Source organism: Pleuronectes platessa, chromosome 9 (genome assembly GCF_947347685.1).
Source record: "Pleuronectes platessa chromosome 9, fPlePla1.1, whole genome shotgun sequence".
Taxonomy (NCBI): domain Eukaryota; kingdom Metazoa; phylum Chordata; class Actinopteri; order Pleuronectiformes; family Pleuronectidae; genus Pleuronectes; species Pleuronectes platessa.
This window is the reverse complement of record NC_070634.1, coordinates 4,079,928-4,106,785: the sequence shown is the minus strand read 5'-3', so window position 1 is coordinate 4,106,785 and position 26,858 is coordinate 4,079,928. Positions and strand designations below refer to the sequence as shown.

General features: G+C 39.6%; 1 protein-coding gene across 1 annotated transcript in view; it reads right to left on the bottom strand.

Annotated features, from left to right (window-relative positions):
* Positions 1-26,858, bottom strand: part of si:ch211-51h4.2 (uncharacterized) — an 84,955-nt gene that overhangs the window by 11,419 nt on the left and 46,678 nt on the right. Inside the window, exons 10-12 of the mRNA XM_053431533.1 lie at positions 25,472-25,530; positions 24,392-24,456; positions 7,146-7,289 (exon numbers count right to left, since the gene is read on the bottom strand). Coding sequence (XP_053287508.1) covers positions 7,146-7,289; positions 24,392-24,456; positions 25,472-25,530 — 268 coding nt within the window. The remainder of the gene's footprint in view (positions 1-7,145; positions 7,290-24,391; positions 24,457-25,471; positions 25,531-26,858) is intronic.

Genomic DNA, 26,858 nt, shown 5'->3' with positions numbered 1-26,858 from the left:
ACAGATACTTTTGGACTCAAGGCTTGTTTTTTCAGCAGAGGAGGGAAATGGCTCCTCTCTAAACGGATCTTCAACAAAGATTTTATTTACTCTGATATCGGCTTTTCATATCAGAGTTCAGGAACTTGTAGCCGATTTGTCTTTCACTCTTTTCTCAGCAGAGCTCAACCTCCACTGCTGCTCCTTCTTCAGAAATGCATATTTTGATTGGCTCCTCCATCACCACCATTTTGCCACTGAATCTTCTCATTGTCCAGTTGCTCCTGATTTTGTTCTCCAGGGCTTTTTGCTCATCTGCCCTCCTGCTATTCTCCTCAATTCTTTCTTCCCGCTGTTGTATTCTTTGAGTTTCTTCCTCTCTTTTCTTTTGTTCTCTCCTGACCCCCACAGCAGCTCCTGAACGGTGCTTCATTTCCATTTCTCTCAGCTCGAAAACATTTGTTTCCCTCTCTCATCTGTTATTTTTTTCACGATGCACTTAATCTCCAGAAGGTGACTTTGGTGTTTCTGTATTGTCTCTTTGTACAGGTTGGTTTGGTCTGACATTTGTAAAGGTCTAGGTGAAGTAATATAAAAAGCTCACAGAAACATTATACAACTCATCACAGCCCGAGTTTGACTAGTTATTTGGCTTCGACCTGTAAAATGGTGTATTACACCTTGATACATTCTTTCTTTTGATATTAAATTGAGTTTCTGAATTGAAAATGTCCTTAAAATGCAACTTTTTGACTGCTGAACTAGAAGTGTGGCCCAAAAGGTTATTGCAGCTGGGCAGGTAGTAAGTTGGGAATTCAGTCATCATTTTGGTTCAGAGTAAAACATTTTGACAAATATTAAATAGAATGACATTACATTTGTAGAGACATTAATGATGTCAAGAGGACTTAGAGGATATAACTAATGACTTAAATAATCTCTAGGCTCTTCCTCCTCCAAGCTGACATTGATTTATATTTAAATTATATATATATATATATATATATATATATATATTATATTATATATATTTACAGCCGCAAAAAATGAAGGAGACACAGAGAGGAGCAGTAAATCACCGACGGGTAAAAACTATAAAAAAATAACAACACTGGATGTGAATTACCTTAACACTATAACCACATTATTTGGGGTAGGTAATGCCATGATGTAAAGTTTCTCATTAGACAAATCTAAAACTGGGACAGTGAAATGTGACCAGATGCCGGATGCCGGGCTATTTCAACAAAATTCAACTGTCTAAAATATCTGTTAAATTTGAGAAAATGACCCCTCAAAAATCAAGTATGCCAGATGCAACTGACACTGTCAGTAATCTACATGTTTGACAAATCACCAGAAATCTATTCATAGCATCTTAGCTGCCTTTTAACTGAAAAAAAGGATAACGCTGAAGTCATGAAGTCATGAAGTCATGGTTGTCATATAAATAAATATTAGAGTTGTAAAGCACAAGATCATTCCATGTTTATATCACTGACCTTGCCAGATAATATTAAAAACACTTCAGTTGCTAGGTAAGAAATTTGACTCACAACCTACTATGAACAAAATAAAGGAATGAACAACAGGTTTACATTGTTTCTACTAAAGATCCACTGAACACCTCTGAATGACTAAGATACTGCCATTTATTTGACCCATATTGCCATATTGCAGAAGTAAGAGGACTGTTAAATAGAAGCCTCAGTGAAAAAGTAATAAACAAGGAGGCACGCAATATAAAAGGACATTTAAAAAAAAAATATATATACAGAGTAATAGGATAAATACAGTATAAGACACATGGGAAGTGATAAGCAAAGATAAGAGAGAGAGTGTGTGTGTGTGACAGTGACTGTTATTGTATTTTTTCAGAAAGCATAATGTTAGGTATTGCTTCATGAGGCATCAGATGGGACCTGAATTGACAATATCCCTGCATCACGCCACAATAACTCACATCTGATTCGCTCTTTAATTCCTTCCCTTCTTCTCCCCGCTCTTCCTCTGCTGCTGCCGTACTGCAGTCGGTGCTCAGCCAGCGGGCTCTAAAACTCGGGGATGTGACATGCTGAGTCACAGCAGGGGGATCGGGGAGACAAAACTAATTAAGAGGACCAGCAGCAGCAAAGTCATGACACTGTGTGCATCACAGTGTTTCTAATCGCCAAAGATAATAAGCCTCATACAGTCAGGGGGCAGCTTTTGTCTCCGGCTTTGAGTAAATGCTGTGAAAGGGAAAAAGACTGCAAATGTGTCACTTGCAGATATAACTGGAAAGGCGACAGATTTCAGATATGCATGGAAATGGGAGGGAGAAGTCCAAAATAGCAGTGAGCTCCAACATGATGATGGCATGTACGTGTCACAATAACTGGCGTCTCCAGACACATTAAGTGTATGATATTGCTGAGAAATGACAAACAGGACAGAGAGAGCAGCTTTCAGCAGACTGTAAATAACTTGATAATTGCAGAGTTTTCAGGGGTGTGTGGATGTGTGTGGGTTTATGTGATGAGCAGCTGTGATGACAAGAGGGAGTGTGGGTTGATCCCACTGATGAAGGAGTCCCCTCTGTCAGAGTTTGACCACTTGTGTTCCCCTCTGCGGCGGCTGCCAGTGAGAACTCCATCCAGAGTTTCAGGAAATGTAGTCAGCAACTGGCTCTTTTCTAACTTAACCAGTGACTCCACATAAGTAACAGCCTACATAAGGCTAGTAATACGCTTATTCTCAGATGCATGGGACTACAGATAACAAGTGAGCTAGTGTTGCTACTGTTAGCGGCTGATGTTGTGCAGACAAACACACATTTTTATCTATGCCGTACAATTTTGTTCTTGCATTTATGGCCTTGGAAAAAGCCAACAATAATATATGACCTTCAAACTCAGTATCACATGAAATACTTCAATGTGTGGAGAAATCCAAAGCTAGACAAAGTTATGCTCAGCCGGCAGCCAGTTAAGGTGATTGACATGAAGGAGAATAGTAATCAAAGTAGTCGCATTTCATTTCAGCTTTTTATAGAAATATGAAGGCTGTGAAGTCTTCAACCTGTTGCTGTAGTGTGGTGACAGGTGGCTGTCCTCAGGCTATGTGCCAACACACTGTGTGACCTCTGAGAGGAGCTGTTTTACTCCACATATCTGGAGACTGTGCAGAGTCCCAAGCTGCTACATCTGACACCTGTATTCATCTGAGTGACCTGAATAAATCTGTGGATGGCTCGTCCTCATCCATTCTGATGACCGAGGATAAGGTTGCAGTTCTCACAGACACTGACACACTCACAGGAAAGTGTGGTCGTGTTTTTTCATGGTCTAACCTTGGAAGTACGAGAGTGTCTAAAGTACTCTTATTATAAATTCAGATTTTTGTGTAATTATCTGCAGGAAACAGAGGAACATTTGGCAGAGGAAACATGAATATCAAAAATTGCTATTTAAATTTTCCACTTTCTTTATTTTACTGTCTGTTAAGTATGTTAAGCATGAAAAAGGGAGAAACTAAGATTCCAACTATAACCTGTTGTTCTTTTCTTCTCAGTATACTTAACATTACTGACACATTTTTTTTCCAGTTTTCCTTCCCCTCCTATAAAGTATATTTTTGATCATCTTGAAAGTGATAATAATATATGAAGCATTTTCAATTCTTTCTTGGTTTGTATATTAACATATTCATAAAAGTGAGAGTTATTGCAGCAAATTTCCTGTGTGTAAGAAGTGTTTCCTTTTATCTGTCTCGGCCTTGATCCACTCATCGTTCTAGTTTCATATTTGGCCATGACTGAAAAAAGACGCATTACTTTGTAGAGAAAAATCATTCCAGGGAGCATTTTTAAATATCTGCCGTCAGTTTTATTGCCACACAGGGAAATAAAAATGGATGGCGGAACTTTTACTTTAAATAATTTTTGTCAGTTATGGAATATGACTTTAAGTTTGCACAGACAACACAGATGTCAAGGAAGATCAAGATCCCAATCTCAGTTCTCATGAAATGAAACAAAGAAAATCTGAATAAAACTTTACCTTAAGGCCAGTGGTGTCACGTGGAGACATGCACACACATCAGCATGCACATGTGCTATATGAATGAAGCCATGACAACAAACAAAACAAAAAACAGAGAAGATCGGATCCCAACGCATCCAGAGAGTGAGATGTCTTACAGAAAAATGTATAAATATACGTATATATATATATATATATATATATATATATATATATATATGTACATTTTAACATTCAAACATTATCAACCATGCTTTTAAAATCTTGCAGCTGGATCTACATAATCAGTATTTCAATTGGAGGATGTGTCAGACTTTTGGACCCCACTGTATTTTGTAATTGGCTTCGATGCTGGCCTTGACTTGTTTTCTAACTCATTTTGTATGGATGTCAGCTTCACTAAGTCGTCTAGTAAACATGGCCTGAACCTAACAAGCCCCAAGTGTTTCTGTCTCAAAATTACACAAACTCTCCTGTCAACCATGAAAGCATAACAAAAAGACTGTGTACTACATTCCTATTTATATTTGGAAAACAAAGTATCATTCAAAGTGAAATTATATCATTAATGTCTATTTATTTAGACTTGTTTCTCTAGTTCTGCATCATTGAACAAATGTAGCTTCATACGTGAGCTCCAAAAGATCCATTAAATATGTTTAATTGCCAAATTAATTAATAACAAACATTTCAGTAGCATCAAGTTTAATTGATTTAATGTCGCTAGTAGTATCATGGTGAAACTGTTAAACATGCAGCAATTTAAATCTATTCGATGTCTTTGAATTCCACAGAATTATGTAAGATGAATGATTGTTAACTGATCCTCATGATGAGTCCTTGAGAAGAGATCGTCACAAAAAGAGAGAACTTTTTCACACTCTTTCTGTGAGGACACCACATTTTCTCTGATTCTCTGTTGAGTTTTACCTCTGTATCCTTTTGCTACCTCACATTTTTGTTTACTACAAGTAACTGTACTACTAACGCTACAAGGTCACCAGAGTTTTCAGAGGGATGTGTAGGACATATAAGGACTTTTGGGTCGTACATTTTCAGAACTCTTAGGTTAAAGAAGACATGTTTGATGAAGACAGACATTCCCCTTGTTATCTGCATGACTTGATAATTGAGACCTGTGCACTGGACAGAGTCTAGACTCGGTAACAGTTGGACAAAATCATCCCCCCCCCCTGCAAGTTGTGCATCGCCACCTTAACCTTCACCTGAGCAGTAACACTCTCAGAGAATCCCAAGAGTTTAGCTAGCTGCAGCATGTATAAAAGCAAACTGCTGTTTATCACCCCAGGGACAGAAGACACGAGGCCAGTGGAGAGTCGGGAGAATCTCATGTCCCCACTTTTGTTTGTGTTATCGCCCCCTTCACCTTAACACGGCTTTAAAAGCACATCACTGCTCCGAAAGACTCAACAGATGAGGAGAACAAGGTTAGAGGTTTGGGATTTGAAGCAGTATAACAGCCATGAGCTCCAGATGTGTTTTTTCAAAGTGGTTCATGAAAATATAACATTCCCACTAGGGGGCAATGTTGTCCCATGAAAGTCGCAGCTCTGGCCGGGAGAGGAGAGATCCTGTCATAGAGGTTGTCGTAGCCATGTGGGTCATAGACGCTCTGGTTTTTAAAGAGTGAACCGTGATGGGGGGGGGGGGGGGGGGGGAGATAACATAGAAATAAAAATTCATGCCAAGCAATCAGAATGAAAAACGATTGTTCTGCAAATCAGTGGAATGAAAGAAGATTTAATGGAAAGGGACAGTCTGAGCCAGGCAACCATTACAATTCAAGGATGCTTTGACACATTACAGATTCAGTCCAGAAGTTGTAATTGTGCACATTCACACACTTCTCTGCTGATGTATCATCACTGTCACCTTTTGGTATCAGCTAAATGACACACTGTACAATAATTCTGATGACAAAAATCCTCCTTTGCATCAGAAATGGACAACGGCTGATTCTATTGTCACAGGTTGGCTGTGGATGATCTAATAAATAAAAAAGAGCTCCATGCCTGCCAAATTATTTTAGAACAGGCCTGATGTCAATAGATGTAACTTCATAAAAAGTCCCTCTAGCTGAGATAATAAAGGACAATTTGGAGTATGATAGGCAACAGCTCAAAATAATCCAATTAATTTACAGCATGTATTAATGAGTCAGCCTTTAAGTCTTTTTTCAATGATTTAAATTCCTCGAGAACCGAGTGAAAACTGGGTTTAAAATGTTTTATCCACTGCTGATTTCAAGATAAAGACTCAAGTAACAACCTCCACTTTAAAGCCAGAATGGATGAGAGATGCGTTTTATCAAGAACACAAAAAAATTGTGTTCTGGCCAATGCAGTTGTTTGGCTTTGGCCCAAAATAGTGTAAAGGCTTCTTACCATCAACTACTGAGTGATTATCTGTGACCTCTGGAGCATTAGCTGTTTTAGTTTGGTTCATTTGATCAGTCAATAGCAAAGTCCTTTGAATGCCTGCATTCAACCACTGCACCGAGACGTTTACACTGAAGCACAAAGTGTGGGCCCTTAATCAAAGTAGCAGTGGTGTGGTTCATGAAGGTTTGAGCTTGACAGCCAGCCGGGGGCTTTCTGTGTGGAGCTGTTCTCCACTTGTCTGCGTGGATTTCCTCTGGGTTCTCCAGCTTCCCACAGTCCAGGCAAATGCAGTTAGATTAATTGGAGTCTCTAAATTAAAAGTGAGAGGTTGCTTGTGTTCAGGGGGTCGACCTGTTCAGGGTGTACCCCTTCTTCTCCCCCAAATGACACCTGGGATTGGCTCCAGCCCCCCATCCCACCCTCAAAACATGAGTGATAATAGATGCAAAGAGAGGTATCTTTAAGGAAATCTTTAAGCAAATATGTGAATATGCCTAAAATTGATTTTCGCACGCAGATGCATGCTGTCCCCTCAATACTCAAATAATCTAAATATCTATTGGGATATTGGAATGAAAATGTACCACTGCAAGGCAACGTAAAGAATACAACTTTCCAAGTAAATGCTCTGACTTGATGTCTAAGCCTTTGTTTATAATTTATTGGAAAATTGCGGCTAAAAGATTGTTGGTTATGAGGAAAGACAAAAGAGGAGAGGAAGGCATACAGTGTAAAGACTCACTCCTCTAGTGAGATGTTGGAGTACAACAGAGGGTGTTGTGCAGGTCCAGGTGTGCCGTTGGATTCAAGATGGGTATTCGTCCCAACTGCCGTCCGCAACTCTGGTAAAGATGTTTGGGGAACAATTTCCAGCACTGCCCAGCACCTGAAACCGACAAACATACACCCAGTTCCCAGTTAAAATGAAGTGTCATTTTTAAGTTCACATATCTCCACATTTTCAATAACAATAACTACATGTTTTCAGCACTTGGAGCTGATAGTTACAAGGTAAATTATTTTTAAATCAAGTTAAAAGTCCCTTTAATGTAATGTATGTATACGTATGTACAATCACTTATTGTATAATCAATTGGCTGGTTGAGAGGGCAGTATGTGTGAATGGGTGAATGGCAATAAACTGTACTGTAAAGTGCTTTCACTGGTCATCAAGTCTGTAAAAGTGCTGTATAAATACAGACCATTAATACCACTGTAATACTTTCTGAACAAAATAACTGTTTCTTAAAAAATAATGTAGTTTTCCCTGTTTATTAGTTACATACTGGATTAAACCTGATCCTTATGGCAACTTAAGTTTCTGGTATTCCATTCTACACAAAACTTGATGAAGTATCTTTCACAAAACTACCGTCCGATCCAATCCCAATGAACAGAGGGGCAGCTAGCACTTTATGGCAGCAAAGCACAATAGGCTATAGCGTTAATGGCTGTTCTGTGCCAACATGAGGATAGAGAATCATGACCGAACAGAGAACACCACGAGCAATGCTGCGATTTCCAAGACATGTACTAGCACACATCTAATTTGAGCAACTTTCCTCGACTGGAGGGAGCAGGATTTAACACGTTTCATGGTGTGAAACAACAAGGATTAAAAACAGAGGTACATTTCTCAGGAAAGGTCCAAAAACAAGCTTAATTCTCTTACAGGGGGACGTTGATGACAGGGCCATTTGTCACAAAGATACAACAGGGCCTCTAATCTGAGGTAACACACACACGCACGCACGCACGCACGCAGGCACACACACACACACACACACACACACACACACACACACACACACACACACACACACACACACAGACTTGCTTAGTCACCACTGGCACCAAGCTGCATTAATCAACATTTTTATATGAACAATGGATCAAATAAATGTGCGACGTGAACAAGCCACAGAGAATTATCACCCAACTCTGCTGTTCCTCTCAGCCCTTAAGAGTGTTTTAGCATTTTCAGTTCACCGTTTTTGTTTTATGGCACAAAACTTTACAGTCGTGATTCGGTCCCACCGCTCTCTGCAACCTTGTACCAAAATCTCCAATGCACCAAACAGGAAAGATAACAAATTAAGCAACTTGCTGGGGGACATATTGGAGCATTTAGTGGTCATTTCCCTCAGGAGTGTATTTAAAGATGGACACTGCATCTCCACCTCCTCCCGCTAATCCAGAAATGAAGCCAAAATATACCGCAAGATATGCCCTCTTGCGCTGACGACATGATTTAGTGCCAGTGTCTGTTTGTTCCATGTCACATCCACAGAGATGCCGAGGTTTATGACTTCTGCTGCAATCACCCACCAAGGGGCAAACAAGATGCTTTTGCTTCACTTTGGGGAGCCTTCATTGTTTCCATCTTTATATAGTCTATGGTGGAGACCAAATGAAGAGAGGCTCTGTGACACTGGAGGTATGGATGTTTTTTTAAGTCTGAAACTACTTCTTTCTTACTTAACTACTTTCAGGCCTCACAGGGACACCAGTGTTAATTAATTACACATTAATCAGCAAAGTTGAAATGATGTGTTACCTTAGTTTTGGTAGATCGCTGAATCAAACCCTAGACTGAAATGGTTTCACTTTAAACATAACCTGTGGGGCGGCGTATAGCCTACCTGGTAGAGTTGCCGCCCCAAAGAGGGAAGCCATCAACCTGCAGAGGCCCGGGTAGGGGAGGATATGCACATCCATGCATGTCCTCCCCCCCTCTCTCTCTGTCCCCTTTCCACAGCTTACGCTCTGTGCTATCAAAAATAAAGGCGGTAAAAAGCCCAAAAGATACATAAAAAACAAAACATAACTTGTCTGCAGCTCTTAACACTGTTCAAGATTCAAGATTCAAGATTTTTATTGTCAAATGCACAACAATAACATTAAGCAGTCGCTGGCAATGAAATGCTTAAGTCACAGGCTCTCTTCCAGCAATGCTCAAGTAATTACAACCCCAAAAAAATACAATAGAAATAGTATAAAATAGAATAAAATAGAATATCAAAATTTAAAATAGAAAATAAAATATATATATCTAAATATATATATTTACAGATGAAGAGAGAAATAAAATAAAACAACAATAGTGCAATTTGTGCAATAGTGCAAATATGCAAATATGCCACGGTGCTGGTTTGGTGGAGTTATTGCAGTTCAGAGGTGTTTAAAAGTCGTATGGCCTGTATCTACCTGACAGCATGGAATCACTGTTCCTGCAGGTGTCCAACACCACAGCCTGCTCCTGTTCTAGTTATTCTTTGCCTGTTTGACTTTGGCATCCATGTCTCAGCGCTGTGTGTCTGCCGGGTTCAGCACCGAGCAGCCCTTGAGGTTTATTGTGCTCCCTGCTGAATTCTTTAGGAAAGAATTTCAAGGGCAAAGCTTGTTTAGAAAAAATCTATTTCGCTGTGTATGCTTGGTGGGTTGTTTTCATGCTGGATAGAAAGTATTTTTCTAATCTATAATGTAAATTATATTAATTCCTACGTCTTTTATTGTTTTCATATTTAGTGGAAATATCCTTGGTGAAAGATGTTTGTTGTCACTAATAACATATCCTAAATATCTGTTATTATACTTAATAAAAGAGTCATACATTGTTTTTCATAATGTAGTTAAATCTTCCAGTAGGTAATAAATATTAGGTAAGAAAAAACAAAAAATATGAACCAAATTCAATTTTAAATAACCTGACGTTTACTTTATGAAAACATCTAATTTTCATGCTTAAATAATTTCCTGAAGAATCAGTTTTATTTGCATCAAATAATGGAGTGACAAAATATGTTAATTCACAAGCGAGCATCCACTACATTTGATCTCGACAACAACTTTTCACCGTCACTTTTATGTGTGCAGCTTGTCTTTGTTGATGGAGTGCAGGAAATGCTCAAAAGGAATTTTACATGACCATCTTCTACTTATGTGGAAATGTGTCTACATGATTGATTTGAAATGTTAGATTTATATTTGACCTTTCTGTTGTCTATTGGTCTGATGTGCACTACAACTTTGTTAACATGTTAAGGTGTTTTGGATTACAGATTATTAATCCATTGCTGAGCTAAATGTTGAATATAAAACATTCTTAAGAATGTTTTGAGCAAGTTTTGCCGTGTCAGGGCTTCTGTTTGTTGAATTAAAATGTCTGTTTGCTAATAAACTACTTGTTGAACTTATCCAGTATTCAGAAAATATGATCAAACTGCAACCTGCATGTGTCAAGTGTGTAGTATCTAATTGGTATCGTTATTTTTCACATGTATCTGCGCCATGGAGGCTTCATTATCTTTTGTTTGTTTGTTAGTCAGCAGGATCAAACAAAAACTAGGGAATTTAATTTTGTGTATTAATGGCACATCACCCAAGGAAGAACCCATTACATTTTGAAGCAGATTTGAAGAAAAGGTCAGATCGTTTCTTTAACATGGCGAGATAGAGCCTGGTTTAAACCTGCCCAGTAACAATGTAAAGTTAAGATTCAAGAGATAAGTGTTACCTTGAAACTCAATTAATCTGCCACAACAACATTTAGATCATCCGTCTAGAAATAGCTGGACATTAGTATTGAAAAAGTTCAGACTCCTCACAACGTCTTTTGCTTGAGGCTTCCTTATGTCTAGATAGTTTAAGGAACATGTATCATCCACTTACATAAAACTCATGATCCTGTTTCTTCCCTTTTTCTCCTTATCATGTGATAATATTAAAACTCCTTAACTACAATGCAAATACACTGCGTGGTCGTATTGTTGTTTTCAAGTTCAAAGGATGAAAACGGACGAGCATTTCCTTAAAAATTAAGTTGAGTCCAAAGTGAGTTTTAAAGGCTTTGACAAAAACTGTTTCCAAGAATTTTGTTTGAAAATCTAATCTAGATTCATATGGTGCCAAATACTTGATGACAGATTATAATAGTTTTGGATCTCATCTGAAGACGCTCACACTGAAGAACAATAGTCATAGTCACTCAACTACAGCTACACAACTACATACTTGTCCTATGAGACAGGGTGATTAAGCAGTCCCCACGAGCCCCCCATCAGGGATTCCCTTTGGATTTAAGGTGTTCTCTGGTGGAGTCAGCCTGATAATCCTTTAGGGTGCAGCTCGTCTTTGAAGGTTTTCTAAAAACAAAAACCCAGAGACTGGGAAACAGAGTATGAATCACAAGTTCTTTGTTTGAAACCAAAGGCCATAAAGTCAGGCTGCAGTAGAGGGAAAGGAATTCACAGACAAGTAAATTCTCTCCCCTCTCTGCGGCATTGGCTGTTGGTCTCTTTGAATCGGCAGAGCAGAGTGCAGCTCTGAGAGATTTATCCATTCATTTGTTGTGGCCACGCTCGCATGCACCCGACAACACACCATTTCTATTCTAGTCTTTCACTCTGCTGGGTGGCTCAGCAGAATTATGTCCCCAACGATAATTATCAATCAAAATTATGGTCTGAAAAATGGAGGCAGAGGAAACTGCTTACCAGGACGTCAAGCATGAACAGGACCCCGGAAAGAAGTAGTGTGATAAGAGAACAAGAGAGAAAGAGAGGTGAGAGAATGCAAGGGGAGAGAGCGGATTTGCATCTGTGCTGCATAAGTCAGGACAACTTCAGTCAATTTATGGTCACAAACTTTGCAAGACTTCAAGTAGTTTGAAGAACAAATAGTTTCAATTCAAATGCATTGCACACACTGGAGTTCAGTTATACCATCATATTTTAGGCTATAAGATAATGTGAAATGTTTTGTTATCACTGGCAGTCAACAAAAAGGGAGCAAGAGAAAGATGTGTGGCAGAAAGGAAGCAGTGCGTATTTCTGATGAATGAATTAATGCTTTAGTTTTGTTAGTATTTGTTTTAAATAGGCTCTACACTCTTCTAATCTTAAGATATCATAAACCTATACATTTGCAAGGTCTTGACGTCTACAGGATGAAATACAAATTAAATAGATCTAGGTCTGTGTGATATGACTATATTTATATATATCATGTAATGATACAATTCTCTATTGTTTCATATTAATCTTTGCTTATTTTGTTGTTCTACAAATCACCCTTGGCAAATATGGCAACATTTCATTTTGTCATTTGGAATAGTTCTTCAATACGGAACAGATGTAGCCAGGATATTTGCATAAAGACAACACACCATACACGGAGGGGAATAAATGTGACACAGGACGTTGATTCCAAACAGAAGATTGACTCCGACCAGCCAAGATAAAATGAAGAGTGCATACCTAGAGGGCTAATTCTGTCACATACAGATTTTCTCCTCTATTTGTGGAGGTCTTCAGGGACAGTCACAGATGGCAGCAAAACAATGGATGAGACCATCAGATACTTGGCACAGATATCTGTCAAATACACCACCACTTCTTTGTCTATCTCCTCATCATCATATTTTCAGTCATGGATGGAGGTTGCACACAGACTCAGTGCCTGGTCACATGGGACTGCAGTACAATGAAAATTCATTCGCACATCTTTATGAAAAAGTTTTTGGAGCTTGGGGACATACTTGGTCATGGTGTCAGGTTGAGCCATGTCTAACATTGGCCGTGGAATTTAATCCACAAATGACATTTAAACCCAAAACAAATACAAAGATAATCCTCAATTGCTGCTATTTGTCATTTGATAGATATATGTTAAATAATACAGATACAATATGATAATTTTCCTTCTGTTTACAATCGTAGCAATTGTTTGATAAGTTTTATGGTTTGCAGCTGGTCTACAGCACAAATTTCCATGTCAAACTTGTTGAATATACTTGAACTCATGTTACAGATTCTGCAGTGGACATGACCTCAAACATCAAGAGCCTGACTCAGTGCTACATTTGACTCCATTGATCACTAAATGCTATTCCAATGATTGGAATTTCTTTTTTTTTTTACATTTTATATATATAATACATACTATATTAATTGATAACACTTTTCTTCAATTAAGTACACTAAAACTATAAACCTTTAAAATCAAAAAATGAAATACTGTTGAACATGAGAGCACAAAGTTCCGTCTCATGCACAACTGAGGGACTGACAGCTTCACAAAAAGTGCAATAGTTACAACAAGGTCTGGCTGCCCACTGAGTTGACACGCGACCGCACAGGAACGTGCACAGCTACAGATGAAACTATTATGATGTCTGGCTGCCTACAAAGATGGAAAAACTGAATGTATATTTTGATGCCCCACAGATGTGGCAGCATTTTTCCTGGTGCTGCTGTCAGGTAAATTGGATGGTAAGATAGATGGAAGCAAGAGTAAAAGCAAGACATGGAGATCTGCAGGCAGCTTAAAACAAAGCAATGGAAAGTAAGGGGCCTTATTTGTCATTAAGAGTGTTTTACAAAATGTGGTTAATGATGAAACCGTGGCAGTACAAATTAAGGGTGAGGACAGGATGGCTGAGTCCTGAACTTATCTGTGGTCATCCAGTTAGTGACCTTGGCTGTACATGAGCATGAATCTTCCACACATGCAAAAGCTAGTTACTCTCAATGGCATTGCTCTGGCCTCCAACACCGTAACAAATCTTTGTTTTCTGTTTGATCAGGTCCCATCCTTTTACTCCCACATAAAACCTACCTCAAGGACTGCCTTTCTTTATCAACTTAACATTGCAGTAATTGAAAAGAGAAAGAGTTATCTAAAAATCATTCCAGCTAATCTAGAATGTAACAACACATGTAACAACCAGATCTATAAAAATTAGATCATATGTATCCCTTATTAGCTTCTCAGCACTGGCTCTGCATTGGCGCCCTGTAAAAAACCCTAAATAATTTAAAATCTTCCTTCTCACTCTATAAAGCCTCAATATTTAACTGTCTTATGCATCGTTTAGTTTGGTTTTCTATTTCATTATTACTAATTCAAGATTTGTTCCCTTCAAGGTAAGGCAGAGTACTTTCTTTAATACGATGCTGGAAGCTGGTTTGCCAGCAATCCTTCTGAGGTCATTCTCTCATTTAATCCTCTACATCAGTGATTTTCAACCAGTGTGCCGCGGCACACTAGTGTGCCGTGAGAGATCGTCAGGTGTGCCGTGGGAAATTATCTAATATCTAGTGTTGCACCGAAGTATCGGCCGAACATCGGTAGCGGCAGATATTCGCCTCGTTTACCGACATCTGCACATCGGTAATAAACTTGACTTTCACCGATATCATTGGTATTTGTGGTTAAACCGCTGGGCAGGTGCCGCGGCTGGGGGAGTAGTCGCCCTCCTCTCCACGCCGCCGGAGACTCAGCGTGCGGCACGCCTCAAGGTTTTTTGGGGGGGGAGGTCCTATTCCGCTGTGCCTCACGGCGTCAGTGGTGCGGGGTGCTTTCTTTCTCTTAGACCGCAGGGCGGTGTCCGTCGCCGGTGCGGAAGGCGGGCCGTTGGAGGGGACCGGGTACGGCGGACGGCGGCAGCGACTCTGGACGCGTGTCGGGCCCTTCTCGCGGATCACCTCAGCTACGGCGCCCGCTGGGGGAACCCTCCGTTCGCGCGGGGGGGGGCCCCTTCCGGCGGTGCGCCTCGGCTGGCGCCTAGCAGCTGACTCTGGTGCGGACCAGGGGAATCCGACTGTTTAATTAAAACAAAGCATCGCGAAGGCCCACGGTGGGTATTGACGCGATGTGATTTCTGCCCAGTGCTCTGAATGTCAAAGTGAAGAAATTCAATGAAGCGCGGGTAAATGGCGGGAGTAAGTATTGGCACTCAAAACAGGTCAATCTGTTTTAGACAGGGTTAAAAGGTACTGTTTTAAATGATCCTTGTGGTATTTTGACCAAAATATGTTACAGACATTTTAATAAGACCCCAAGGAACCATATCAAATGTGATAAAATGGGTATAATATGTCTCCGTTAAATAAAGTTTAGTTAAATCAAAGATTGTTTCATAAATCTGATTCAATTTGTGCTCATTAAAAGGTAAGAGTAAGAAAGGGCTGAAATAATTTAAAATAGTGCTTTTTAATACATTTAGAAATTATATTACTAACTATATGTATTATATGTACTGTGTTAGTCCATAGAGTGTCATTTTGGTTGGTGGTGTGCCCCAGGATTTTGTAAATGTAAAAAATGTGCCGCGGCTCAAAAAAGGTTGAAATTCACTGCTCTACATGACCTTACCATCTCTACCCTTAGAAAAACAAGTGTACTGCATAGTTCTTAGCACTCAAAAACTGATAGATCCGGTCAATACACTCGAAATATCATTTCTAAGAATAATACTGCTTTCAGTTCTTTCTCTTCTATGATGAAACACTTGCATTGCTCTCCAACCCATCTGGCGACACCCCTGCTCACCAACAATGGTTGAAAACCCATGACGAGATCTCCTCGAAGCTTCGCAATCCCTGCCAGACCTGCGGCCTAACACCTGAAAGCTATTCCCCCTTACTCCCCAAGAAGTGGCACAGCTGCAACTGCAGCTCTCCATCATCCATGCTTACCGTGCTATGTCAGGCTTCACAAGAAGGAATATTGATTGATTGAAATTATTGTACATTTTACCTCTTGTGAGATTCGCCTAAAACGCCTGTCTGACGCCTGTCTCTTTTGAAAGGTAACATTCTGAACTTTGCCCCCATGAATCACTCTAAGTGTAACTGGCATTGAGTAATAGCAGTTGGCCCACAGTGTAGTAGAAGGTTTTTATTTCTGCCTGAATATTTTTTAATAAACAGATGCCTGCAGATGACTCTAGCTGGGACTTATGAGCTGGAAAACACAATGGGACCCTAGCATGAAGCCTTGACTAGCCCAAGTTCAAATTTGATAACAATACCACAGAAAATGAATATTTGACAGATTTTTTCCTAAGCACATGTCTAGGCGTTTTCCACAAAGGCCATTTGGAGACTCCAAAGGACCCTTTGTAACCATGGTAACCAACCAGGCTAAAAAGCATAATTTTACACTAAAAAACATACTTTTATATAAGGAGACAAAACCGGTCATATGGTTTAAAATGTATACAAATAAACATCTTTCATATATTTTAGCAACAATCACGACGGGGACGAAACACTGACGCACGGGGCTCTGGGACCAGCTGGACACTGTTGCGCAGTGATTTGCGTCGTGTGTCCCCCCCCCCACCCCCTTAGGTGTGTCGCATCAACTTTCTGATCGTATTTTTGTCTACTTACGGTCTGACTGAGACGTTGATTGTACCGGCTGTGGTGATTGGATCTTGAAATGGTTTACATCAGTGGAATCAGAAGAGTCTTAGCTTTCTAACGATATGTTGCATTAGTGCCTAGCTGTAGGTCGCAGTTCTGTAAATAACAATGTTTGACGCTGATCGGTAAAACAGCGCACCTGGACGGTGCCCGTTGGGGGGTGTTGCGATCAGGTTAAGTAAAACAATTATGATAAATTGAAGGGCACTAAAGAATTTTTAAGTTGCTGCTCTAAAGGTTTGCAAGCAGATGGCACAGACGATGCAGACTATGCAATTTGTCTGTAAATTGTAAATATTTCATTGTCTTTTATTGTTTTAGTCTGTGCCTGATAGGCAGAACATGGATAAAGTGTGCTTGCGAATGTCAACGAGGATAACAGCAGACATTTAGTTTAAAAACCTGGTGTAAATAACACTGTATCGAGTCAAATTTTAATGTCTGGGTTTAGTGCATACTTATTCGTGTTTACAGTGTACCTGAATATTTGTTGTCGTATATTCAACTTATTTGGGCTTAGAGTGCACGAGAAACCTATTGCGTCTCTGTAAATAATATATAAAGTGTAGGGGTCTAGGCCAGACATGGGCAAAGTACGGCCCGTTGGGCTTTTTAATCCGGCACGCCGAACTTGTCCAAATATAAAAAAAAAAAAAAAAACTATAATTTTTTAAACTAACAATTTGGTGGCACTTACTTATAGCACTTTGTAGTTTTGCTTTATTTTTGAAGATATTCTACTTTCTAGCTTCTTGTTGTATTGGGTTTGTACCCTCGGGGTTGTATGAACTTATTGTAAGTCGCTTTGGATAAAAGCGTCAGCTAAATTAAATTTGACTGGGAGTGTGGTGTATAGGGCTCGACAGGGCACATGATGTCCCTTCACATTTTCGCTTTGCCCTGTGAGCCCTTCTGTAAAATGAGTGGATCAAGGAGATGAAAGGTGTACAATGAGTGCAGAGTGTTTGACACGGAGTGGACAACAAAATACTTTTTCACTGAAGTCCAATCAAAGGCTGTATGCCTGATATGCTGAGAAACTGTCACAGTTTTCAAGGAGTTCAACATCAGTGGTCTCTTTGCTACAAAGCATGCTAACTACGCTAGCGAGCTGTCAACGCAAGAACGGGCGTCTATGGCTCAGAGGTTGGCGGCTAATTTACAGACTCAGCAACATTTTTTTCACCGACAAACTGCGATTCAAGAGTCAACTACCAAGGCAAGTTTCTCCAAAGGCGAGTTTTTGTTAAATTGCCTTGTAAATAAATGCTTTGCTACTTGTTAAAGGCCAAATCCTTTCATGTAATGATTTTTGCATGTCATTAGTTCACAAAAACAATCCATCCATCTGGTCCTGGCCCAGCCCCTCTGTCAAATTTAGAACCCATTGTGGTCCACGAGTCAAAAAGTTTGCCCACCCCTGGTCTAGACCTACACTGTATGGAAATTTTCCTCTAACTGGTTTGGTGCTTAATACATCAGATCCACTTGACATGACAGAATTTATGTTGCACAATCTCAAAACTGAAGAAAATGTGATCCAGTCCAAAGTTGAGGAAGCCTGGCAGGTTGGGATTTTCAGTGAAGGTGTGACCGAAAACAATACAGACCTTCCCACAATCACTTGTACCATAAAGGTGAAGAGAATGTAAACACAGTGGCAATGGGGAATATAATCGAAGCACAATTGGGCTAATTAAAGAGCATTTTATTTGTGTCACCACACTCTTCTTGCCATGTAAGGCTGCCAGTTTCACTTCATTTGTTATATTCACCAAACCGTTGTTATAGCTACAGCCTCAAACAAAGTGTTACGACAAGACAAAGCAACACGCAAAGCAACATCGAGAAGACACAAAAGCGCAAAACAGGTGGTGCGAGAGAACAAAGTAACCAGACACTATCCTGAGAGGAGACACCTCAAAACAACAGACAACATTTCCACAACTCAAAACCATTAGAGCCTGAAAAGGTAAAGTGTACAACAGACCCGCATATACAACAGGACCTCTCCAACTTCCCCCAAATACCCTCCACCTAATCATGCCCATCACGCTCAACAGAGAGAAGAAAGAGTGACGAAAAGGAGGATGAGAGAGAAGGAGGAGAACATAGAGTAAGTAGAATATTACAGTGCGAAGCTTAAAGTTGTCTATCTGAAATTAGGAACCAAAAATACATACAATTTAGCAACGTCTCTATTCAAAGCTGCTACATCAAGTCTTTATAAAAGTGCGGTGATCCATGACTACTATGCAAAGTGGTCACAGAGTAGTTGACTAGAACATTACAACCTACAGTGAGTGGGTGATAGAGTGTCGGACAATGCTGGACAATGACCTGCATTACGAGCCTGAAGCAGCCGTCAGAGTCAGAAAATGTTCCTACTCATTACTGATATGTATTGTTGAACCGTAAGTTGTAGCACTGCATTACTTTTATCAACAGACAAACATTAAATCCTTCATTGTACGTATCTATAGCGGGTCTCACATATTCACACAATATATCACTTTAAAGAACAGAAGTGTTGAAAATACTTTTCTACTGACTGGTTCAATCAAAGCCAAGAAAAGTCAAACAAAGAGAGTCGGACAAAAGCTCCCGATGAATTAAAAGTAAAAAAACGTATTGAAGATTTTTGCATCCATGTGTGTGTTGAGCGAAGGGTTCTGTTTTCTGCAAGCAAGTGAAATCTGTTCACACTGCAATGAAATGTTATCATGAATCAATAAATGGAGCTCCCCAGTGACAAAGAACCTGCCATTATAGGGCATTGCTTTTCCACCCAACAATGCTTTCAGAATCTGGTTTGTAGGTTTGACACAAAACAAAATAATGCAGCCTGAAGCTCATAAATCTCAGAGAAGTATCCCAGAGGGGAGAGACTTATTGTGTGGAGCTGCTGTAAGTTGTTTTGCCAGAAGCTGATCAGTAAAGTACACCCAAAGTCAGATACAACTAATTAGGCATAGCTCAGTGAAATTTGCCATTGGTGCACAGCTCATGCAGCAGTGGAACAGAACATTGTCCTGAGTTTAAAATGGGAATGACTAAAACAATTGTGAGAGGTTGCACAGTGTGAAGTTGGCAGTGTTTTCTGTGGATCAAGAGGTTTGAACAACCCGGCATTTTAACAGGGGTGTGTAGACTTTGGGCACGCAAGAAGAAGCAGTTAGGTGAAGCTGGCAAAAAGCTACCTGGCTATCCCAGCTACCATACTCTGAAAGAGATGATTTTATTTCCTGGCCAGAAACATTATTACCCAGCAGCGATCAAGCTTACACTCAGCCCACATGGATGCTCTTTTCCTCCTGAACACTGCTAGCTTAGAGCACTGGATGAGAATTATACATGCAGAGGACATTAATGTGGGAGAGAAACCGAGGCAGACATTAACCTTTGCAGTGGAATAAATGTTTCCTCCATGCATACTCTTCATGGAATTGTATTATGGTGAGTAAGTTTTGCATGTCCGCATAGATGATCCATTAATGAAACAGAGGTGCCATAGCTGCAGAGGATGCAAACAAAAATGTCAACTTTGAAAGACAACAACATTTGAGAGATTTGGGATTTGGTCTGGACCCAATTGTCCAGACATTCTCCAGAGTTCATGTCTGAAAAAAGCTTGAATGTAGAGTAAGCTATAATAATGCAAGACCATTTTTGTCAAAGAACACAAGGTGGGATGTGGGGGCGGGATTGAGGTCTCTGAACCGTCATAAACTGTATATACCAGCTGTTTGCTAATCCTCTTTTCTTCCAGAAAATTTGATAATTTCTTAGCAAAGTTGTCCTCAGATAACGTACATTGCTACTATTGTTTTAGCATGTAGCAATTCTAGCCATTGGAAATGTTATCTTCAAACTAGCCCTTCAAATGCCAAGTGCTAAAGCACTACAGACTACAGTGATCCGAGAGAAGATGGCAGAAAATTAGAGGGCATAGACAGTCAGGGTCACCTGTGTGAGGAGAGATGGCTGTCACTGCGAGGACTTTGTGTCAAAGCGAAAGGGAGAAGCATCTGTTTGGTATTAATTAAGTTTTAACCAGAGGACCAACAGTGAACCTGATATCTGCGAAGATGGACAAAACTTTATGGATTTTTTGGACAGTCTATCAATGTTTGTTTTGTTGCTGAATTACAAAGCTCGATTTAAAAACGTTGTGAACCTGGGTCTGAATATTGTGTGGATTGCTTAACAGATCTCTGAAATAGCTAAGATGTTTTGTATGAAAAAATAGCACCAGTTCAATAAATCATTCAAACGTATATAATAACCACACACATGAGAGAAAGAAGATTCTGTTACAATATACTATAAACTATAATTTAGGCTATAAAAGCTTAATTTCAGATAATCCAGGTATGACAAACACAAATTTTTCTAACTTCATAGACTGTTTATAAAAAGCTTTTAGGAGGACTCACTAATGACATAAGTAATTCTGAAGTAGCGGCGGAGTTTTACCACAGGAAAAGAGAGCAGCACATTACAAACAGGGAGATTAAGAATGGACACTGCACTAGCTTTACAAATGTGAGGACATTCGCCAAGTTTTGTTTGCAGCTAAAATGAAGTTCGATAAACTCACAAGATATAATATATGTAATATAAATCATACAAAAAAGTAATTACAGAAAAAAATCCATATTTTAGTTTAAATATAAAATATGGATCCCTGTCAGTAATTAATAACTATTACTGACTCTGAGATCCAGAGTCAGTAATAGTTAATACCAGCGATAGCTCACACTGCTTTTCCATGATCATATTGTGACTTTTGCTAACATATGAGACTATAACAAAGCAATTACTGGTCATGTTATACTGGCAGAAGTATTGTTATTTACCTACAGGATACTGCAAATAATTCAATTCAATCTTGTATTGTCCCACAAAAATCCACTCAAGGCAGATTCTAAACAACAAAATAATAATGTTTAAGGTGGATAAATTAACAAATTAAGTAGTTTTTTAAATGAAGAATTTAGGCATGGATATTGTTAAGATTCTAATAATGCCTCTATCAGAAGAGACTTCAAGAAAAAGTATTGCTGTGCAGAATTGAAGGTGGTGTGAATTTCTTTTGTCTATTTGCAATTGGAACCCCTGTGATGGCATCAAGGTTTAAACAGGTGTGGCTTCATTGTATAGAAAACCATTCATCCCTGGGACTAGACACTGGTGGTGGTTGATAGAACCTAGAAAATATTGAGGGTCTGATGAGATGAGTGGACTCAGCTGGGCTTGACCGAAGCATTGCATATGGAAACAGAGGGAAACTGGAAAAGAGGAGGATCACAGCTAATCACTGAAATGACAGCTGACAGTGACCGAGAGAGAACATAGTGGAAGTTTGACAGGAATTATATGATTGGCTAATTGAGATAATGTCAAAATCGGTTTGGATTAGTGTAATCATCCAACAGTTAGCTGATTATAAGAGGCAGGGATAGCAAAATAATTGTGAATGAATGAGACATCTAAGTCCTCCTGATTAAACACATGTTAACAGACTATAGACCACAGATTTGACTAAAATAGCATATTATGCATTGTTATTGATTAAACTGGCAGCATATATTAAAGAATTTTAAAAGCTCCACCTTGAACAGAGGTTAGTCTAAATGTAGGTGCAATAATTATGCCCCGTTACTTACTATTAATAAGAAGGCAATTGACGTACTGATAATACTCTCAATATTAAGAAATGTTATTAAATTATAATAATAATTATTATAATGTTATTAAATATTAAGAGTTAATTCTTAAATCAAAAGTAGGATATTCAAATTAAAACAATTCAGACATTTTAAATAGAATAAAGGAAATACCAAGTTGACATATTCAAATAAGTAGACATGTTAATTAAACTAGAGGGGTGCTCAGAAATTGCAAACATCTGTCAAGGCCAACTCCCTATATTGCCAAAAAGAAATGACAGAACTGATCCATCAGGACAGGGAACATGATCTTCACGAGTCAGATACAGGTGAAGATGTTGCAAGTTCTCCATCTCTGACGATTTGTTACAGCGAATGAGGTAGTTTCTGTGAAGTCCTGCCTTCAAACCAACTAGAATGTCATTCAGTAGAGGAAATGCCCAAGAACCAATAGTCCCATAAAGCAATCTGTCAATTAAGCTGCACCAAATAACGCATATTCATAGACATGAATTATGCATTATTCCCTGGTGAATGAGTGAAGATATCAAAAAACGCCAAATCTCGCAATGTTTAGGAAAGCGATATAAAAGATTGCTGGATCGGCACCCTGATCTGGATAGGGACCAACATGTAATGGGTTCTTTCCTGACACATACAACGTCCTTCCACCAAGTGCTGTGATAATCTGTCCAGTAGTTTATGCATAATCCTGCTAACAAACACGGAGATGAAAACATCATCTCCTTGGCGGAGGTAACGAGATGCCATATAAGCTGCTTAGTAAAAGGTGGTAAGTTTTATGTGATGCAGGCCCTCAATTAAAACCGAATTTTCTCCAAGCCCGAGCTGAGAAACATGGCTGATGACACTTGAGTAATTCTCTCAGACTTGACAAAGCTTCTCCAGAGCCATACAGAACAATATAGAACAGCTTTCATGGCTGAGTAGAACTTCATGATTAGTAATTTGACTCAGACATGTAAAATACTTCACTGGTTTCTTCTTCTCTCACTCTTTCTCACAAGTTCACACAAACACAGTCACACAAACTCACACTCATCTAGACTTCCAGCAATATGACTCAAAGTGCATGTGTGAAGAGATGTGAGCCTTTCATGTGTGATTATTTTATCTTTTGTTCTTCAACACTAGATGTGGCCAGTTTACCTGAAGTAAATGAGGTAACTAAAGAACACGCAAAAACACAGGTGAAGTACAGACAAAACAACAGCCTTAGTTGTGAGTCAGCCTCACTGTGGCAGCCTTCATCACCATTCAGAGTGCATGTTGAAGTAAGTAAGGTTTAAATACTGCAGGCTGATTCCAGGCCTGTTTCTATCTTGAGCACATTAAATGTTCCCTCTGCAAGGACCTGTCGGACACGGTTCAGCTGAAATTTGGCTTTCATGAGATGGTGCGTGTTCTCTGGACTCCTTGGTGGAGGGTTGTTATGCCTCCTTTCACTGTGGACCCGATTTACACTGTACAGGCTGCTGAGGGGACTGCCCAGTCTCAGAGGGTCCTTCCTCTTCAGCCAGACGATGATCACGTTCCAGCAGTGTGGATACGAGTGATCACCAGACCACATGACTTTATAAATGTTGACTTAGCAAACATTCCACATCTGGATCAAATGGCAGTTTGTAAAGCCCAGTTCTGCTTTCTTGGCATGAGACGCTCCAGCCCTCTTCTCAGCCTTGCGTTTCCAAATCACTTCTCCAGAAAAACAGCCCGGGAAAACATGCTTTTTCTGTTTCCATAATCCCTGACCCTCAGCCTGTAGAGAGGTTATAAGCGTCATTCACAGAAATAACAAAGTGTCCTGTACTGCTCTACCCGGGGAGACTGTACACCAGATGCTCTCCTGGGCAAAAACGGCCTCTGCCATAGTAAAAGAGATGATTCAGAGGAGCTGGCGAATGGTATTTTCGTATAAGATACAGTTTTCTCTCTGTTTGCAAATCGCAGTACAGCCTAGGTTTGTCTTTGTCATTAAAGCATAATGAAACCTGAAAAGGTGTTTAAGGTTATAAATATTTATTGCCTTTTGGCTGTTCAGTAATGAAGATGTTAAAGAGCAGGGGAGAGAATAATATGCTCACCAGAGGATGTTGAGTACAGTGCAGGTTGTCAGGCCGCCAAGAACTGCTCGACGAAACCACAGGATCTGGACAGAGAGCATGGTGAGCATCATTACTCAGGAGCAGTTACAGCAGACTGTGCATCAACATTAGTACATAAACATAAATGTGATCATAGCATGCCATACAAAACTTGTGAGAATTTAGAAGTGATAAATGATCTGCCATCAACTGCAAGCTTCAGTTTTACACCCAGTTATTTTGTGTGCAAATGAACAATGTCGAGGAAAACTCTTTCACACAGAAATACGGTTTCTGTGTTTTGATCCACACCCCCTGCTGCACCTGCCTGTCTCAGTATCATTTATGCAAACATATCTGTGTACTATGCAAAATACTGCTCTTCAAAGATTTCAGTCACAATGATCCGTTAGGGATGATGATACACTTTTGGGGTTTTGTTGCATATCTGTATCCCAGAGTGTTGTTCTGACAATGACATTGAGAAAAATAGAATTTCATAAAACAAAAAACTCTGAATACTGGAGAGCATTGGGATTATATACAGGGTTCTTTATTACTGAAAAAGGAATGCAAAAATGAATATATTACTGGAACCAGATTGCTGATTAAATGTTTTCGTATTCAATCATAGCAGGTATTCAAAAAAACACAAACATTGGACAAATCATTTTTGGATAAAATATCCCCAGAGATAAAGCAGGAAAGCATCAGTGTCTATGTAAAATATGTAGAATCTCAGGCCTGAAGCAAATAACTAGGAATTGATTAAAACTATCAAGTGTGTCAGATTGAAAAAAACAGCAACACTTCTGACCTGAATGATTACATCCAACCAGCAGGCAGGGTTGAACAGTGACAATAGCCAATGGAAACCAGTGCAGACCAAATCTAAAGTGTATAATAAGTAGCGTGGGGTCAGTACTGCTGATCTGTAAGCTGCACAACTGGACCAGATATCCCCCGTCCATGGTGACCAGCATGGCTCGGGAGGTGCTGCTCCCCACTTGTTACAATATTTCTCATAACTGAATGAATACTGCTGAATTCAGTACAGAATGTAGAGGAACACAAACTTACCTGTGTTTTGTTGTGCGAGATCTGTGAGAAAAGCAAAGGCATCACGTTTACAATCCCCCCTGTTGAGACAAAAAATGGAACAGCAGGTAAATCTCACTGGGCTGTGTAATATTTGGTATTTCCTCTTTACTGCACAGAGACAAAACTTTATGAAAAATGTGTTTTTGCAATGTTCACCCATCTGCTCCATCTGCACTACTTGAAGACAACACCCTTTTCGAGGCATCCTAGTACAGATGAAAAATAAATCAAATCCACCGACCCAAATTTATGTAAACTACAGTTTCCAATACCTCAGTTGTCTAAATCCCGTCATCATTTTACATTTGCTCATTTAACCAAAGCGATTTACTACTGAGGGACCACACTAAAGCTTCAGTACAGCAGGAGACCTTGATGCCAGCCTCAAGTGCTAAACCTGTGTGCTCTACTTTAACAATCCAAGTGTTTGGACTGATGTACCAAGTATCTGTGCAGTCAGGGCGTCTCCATATCCACTGCTGGGAGTTTAACAGTGGAGGAAAAAGTTGCTGCAGCGAGTGCATGGCTCAGGGGGATGAGTTTTGCATGAGGGTGAGGTGGGTGGTCAGTTGGTTGCAATATGCAACTTCACATCTAGATGCCACTGAATCCTACACATGGAACCTTTAATACATTTTGGGTAAATATTGGAAAATAACATGCAATGAACTACACTTGTCTTTGCTGGTTTGAGACTGACGCAGTTGTAATTTTCCTGTCCAGTGTCCATGTTGTAACATTTTCATTGCTGTTGGTCAGTCTGTTAGCAAGATTACACACAAACTAACAAACCAGTTTTATTGAAACTTGGTGGAAGCCTTGGATACGGGCCAAGAAAGAACCATTTAACATTTTGAAGTGGATTCGATTAAGGAGATGATCCAGGATTTAGTTTCCTCTTTTGCTTACAGCGCGTTTACAGTTTTGTGAACTTCGCATGAAATAATGCAGAGATTCTTCTGGTCCTTCAGATATTTGCTCTGCTGTCTGCCATGCTAGTAAGTAAAAATGAACTCGCACCCATGGGCAAAGGAAAGCTGCTGTGCTTTTCACCGACAGAAACCTGGTCTGAAGTCAATGTTGCAGTATCTATCTGTTATTTAATCAAGATGATAACATGCGTCTACATAGGTGTTTGCACAAAAAACATCCAATCACAAAACTGTTCCCTCTGCAGAGAAAATAGGAAATAAATCAGGATTTCAGAGTGAACGGGAAATGACATTCAGGTGATTTACTGCCTTTGACAACTACAACACACTAAAGATCGATGAAGTGACTATGCCCAGCAACCCTTTTCTCTTCCTTAAAAGTCCAACTCTAACATATCAAAGTGAGAATCTAAGACATCGGATCCATAGTCTAT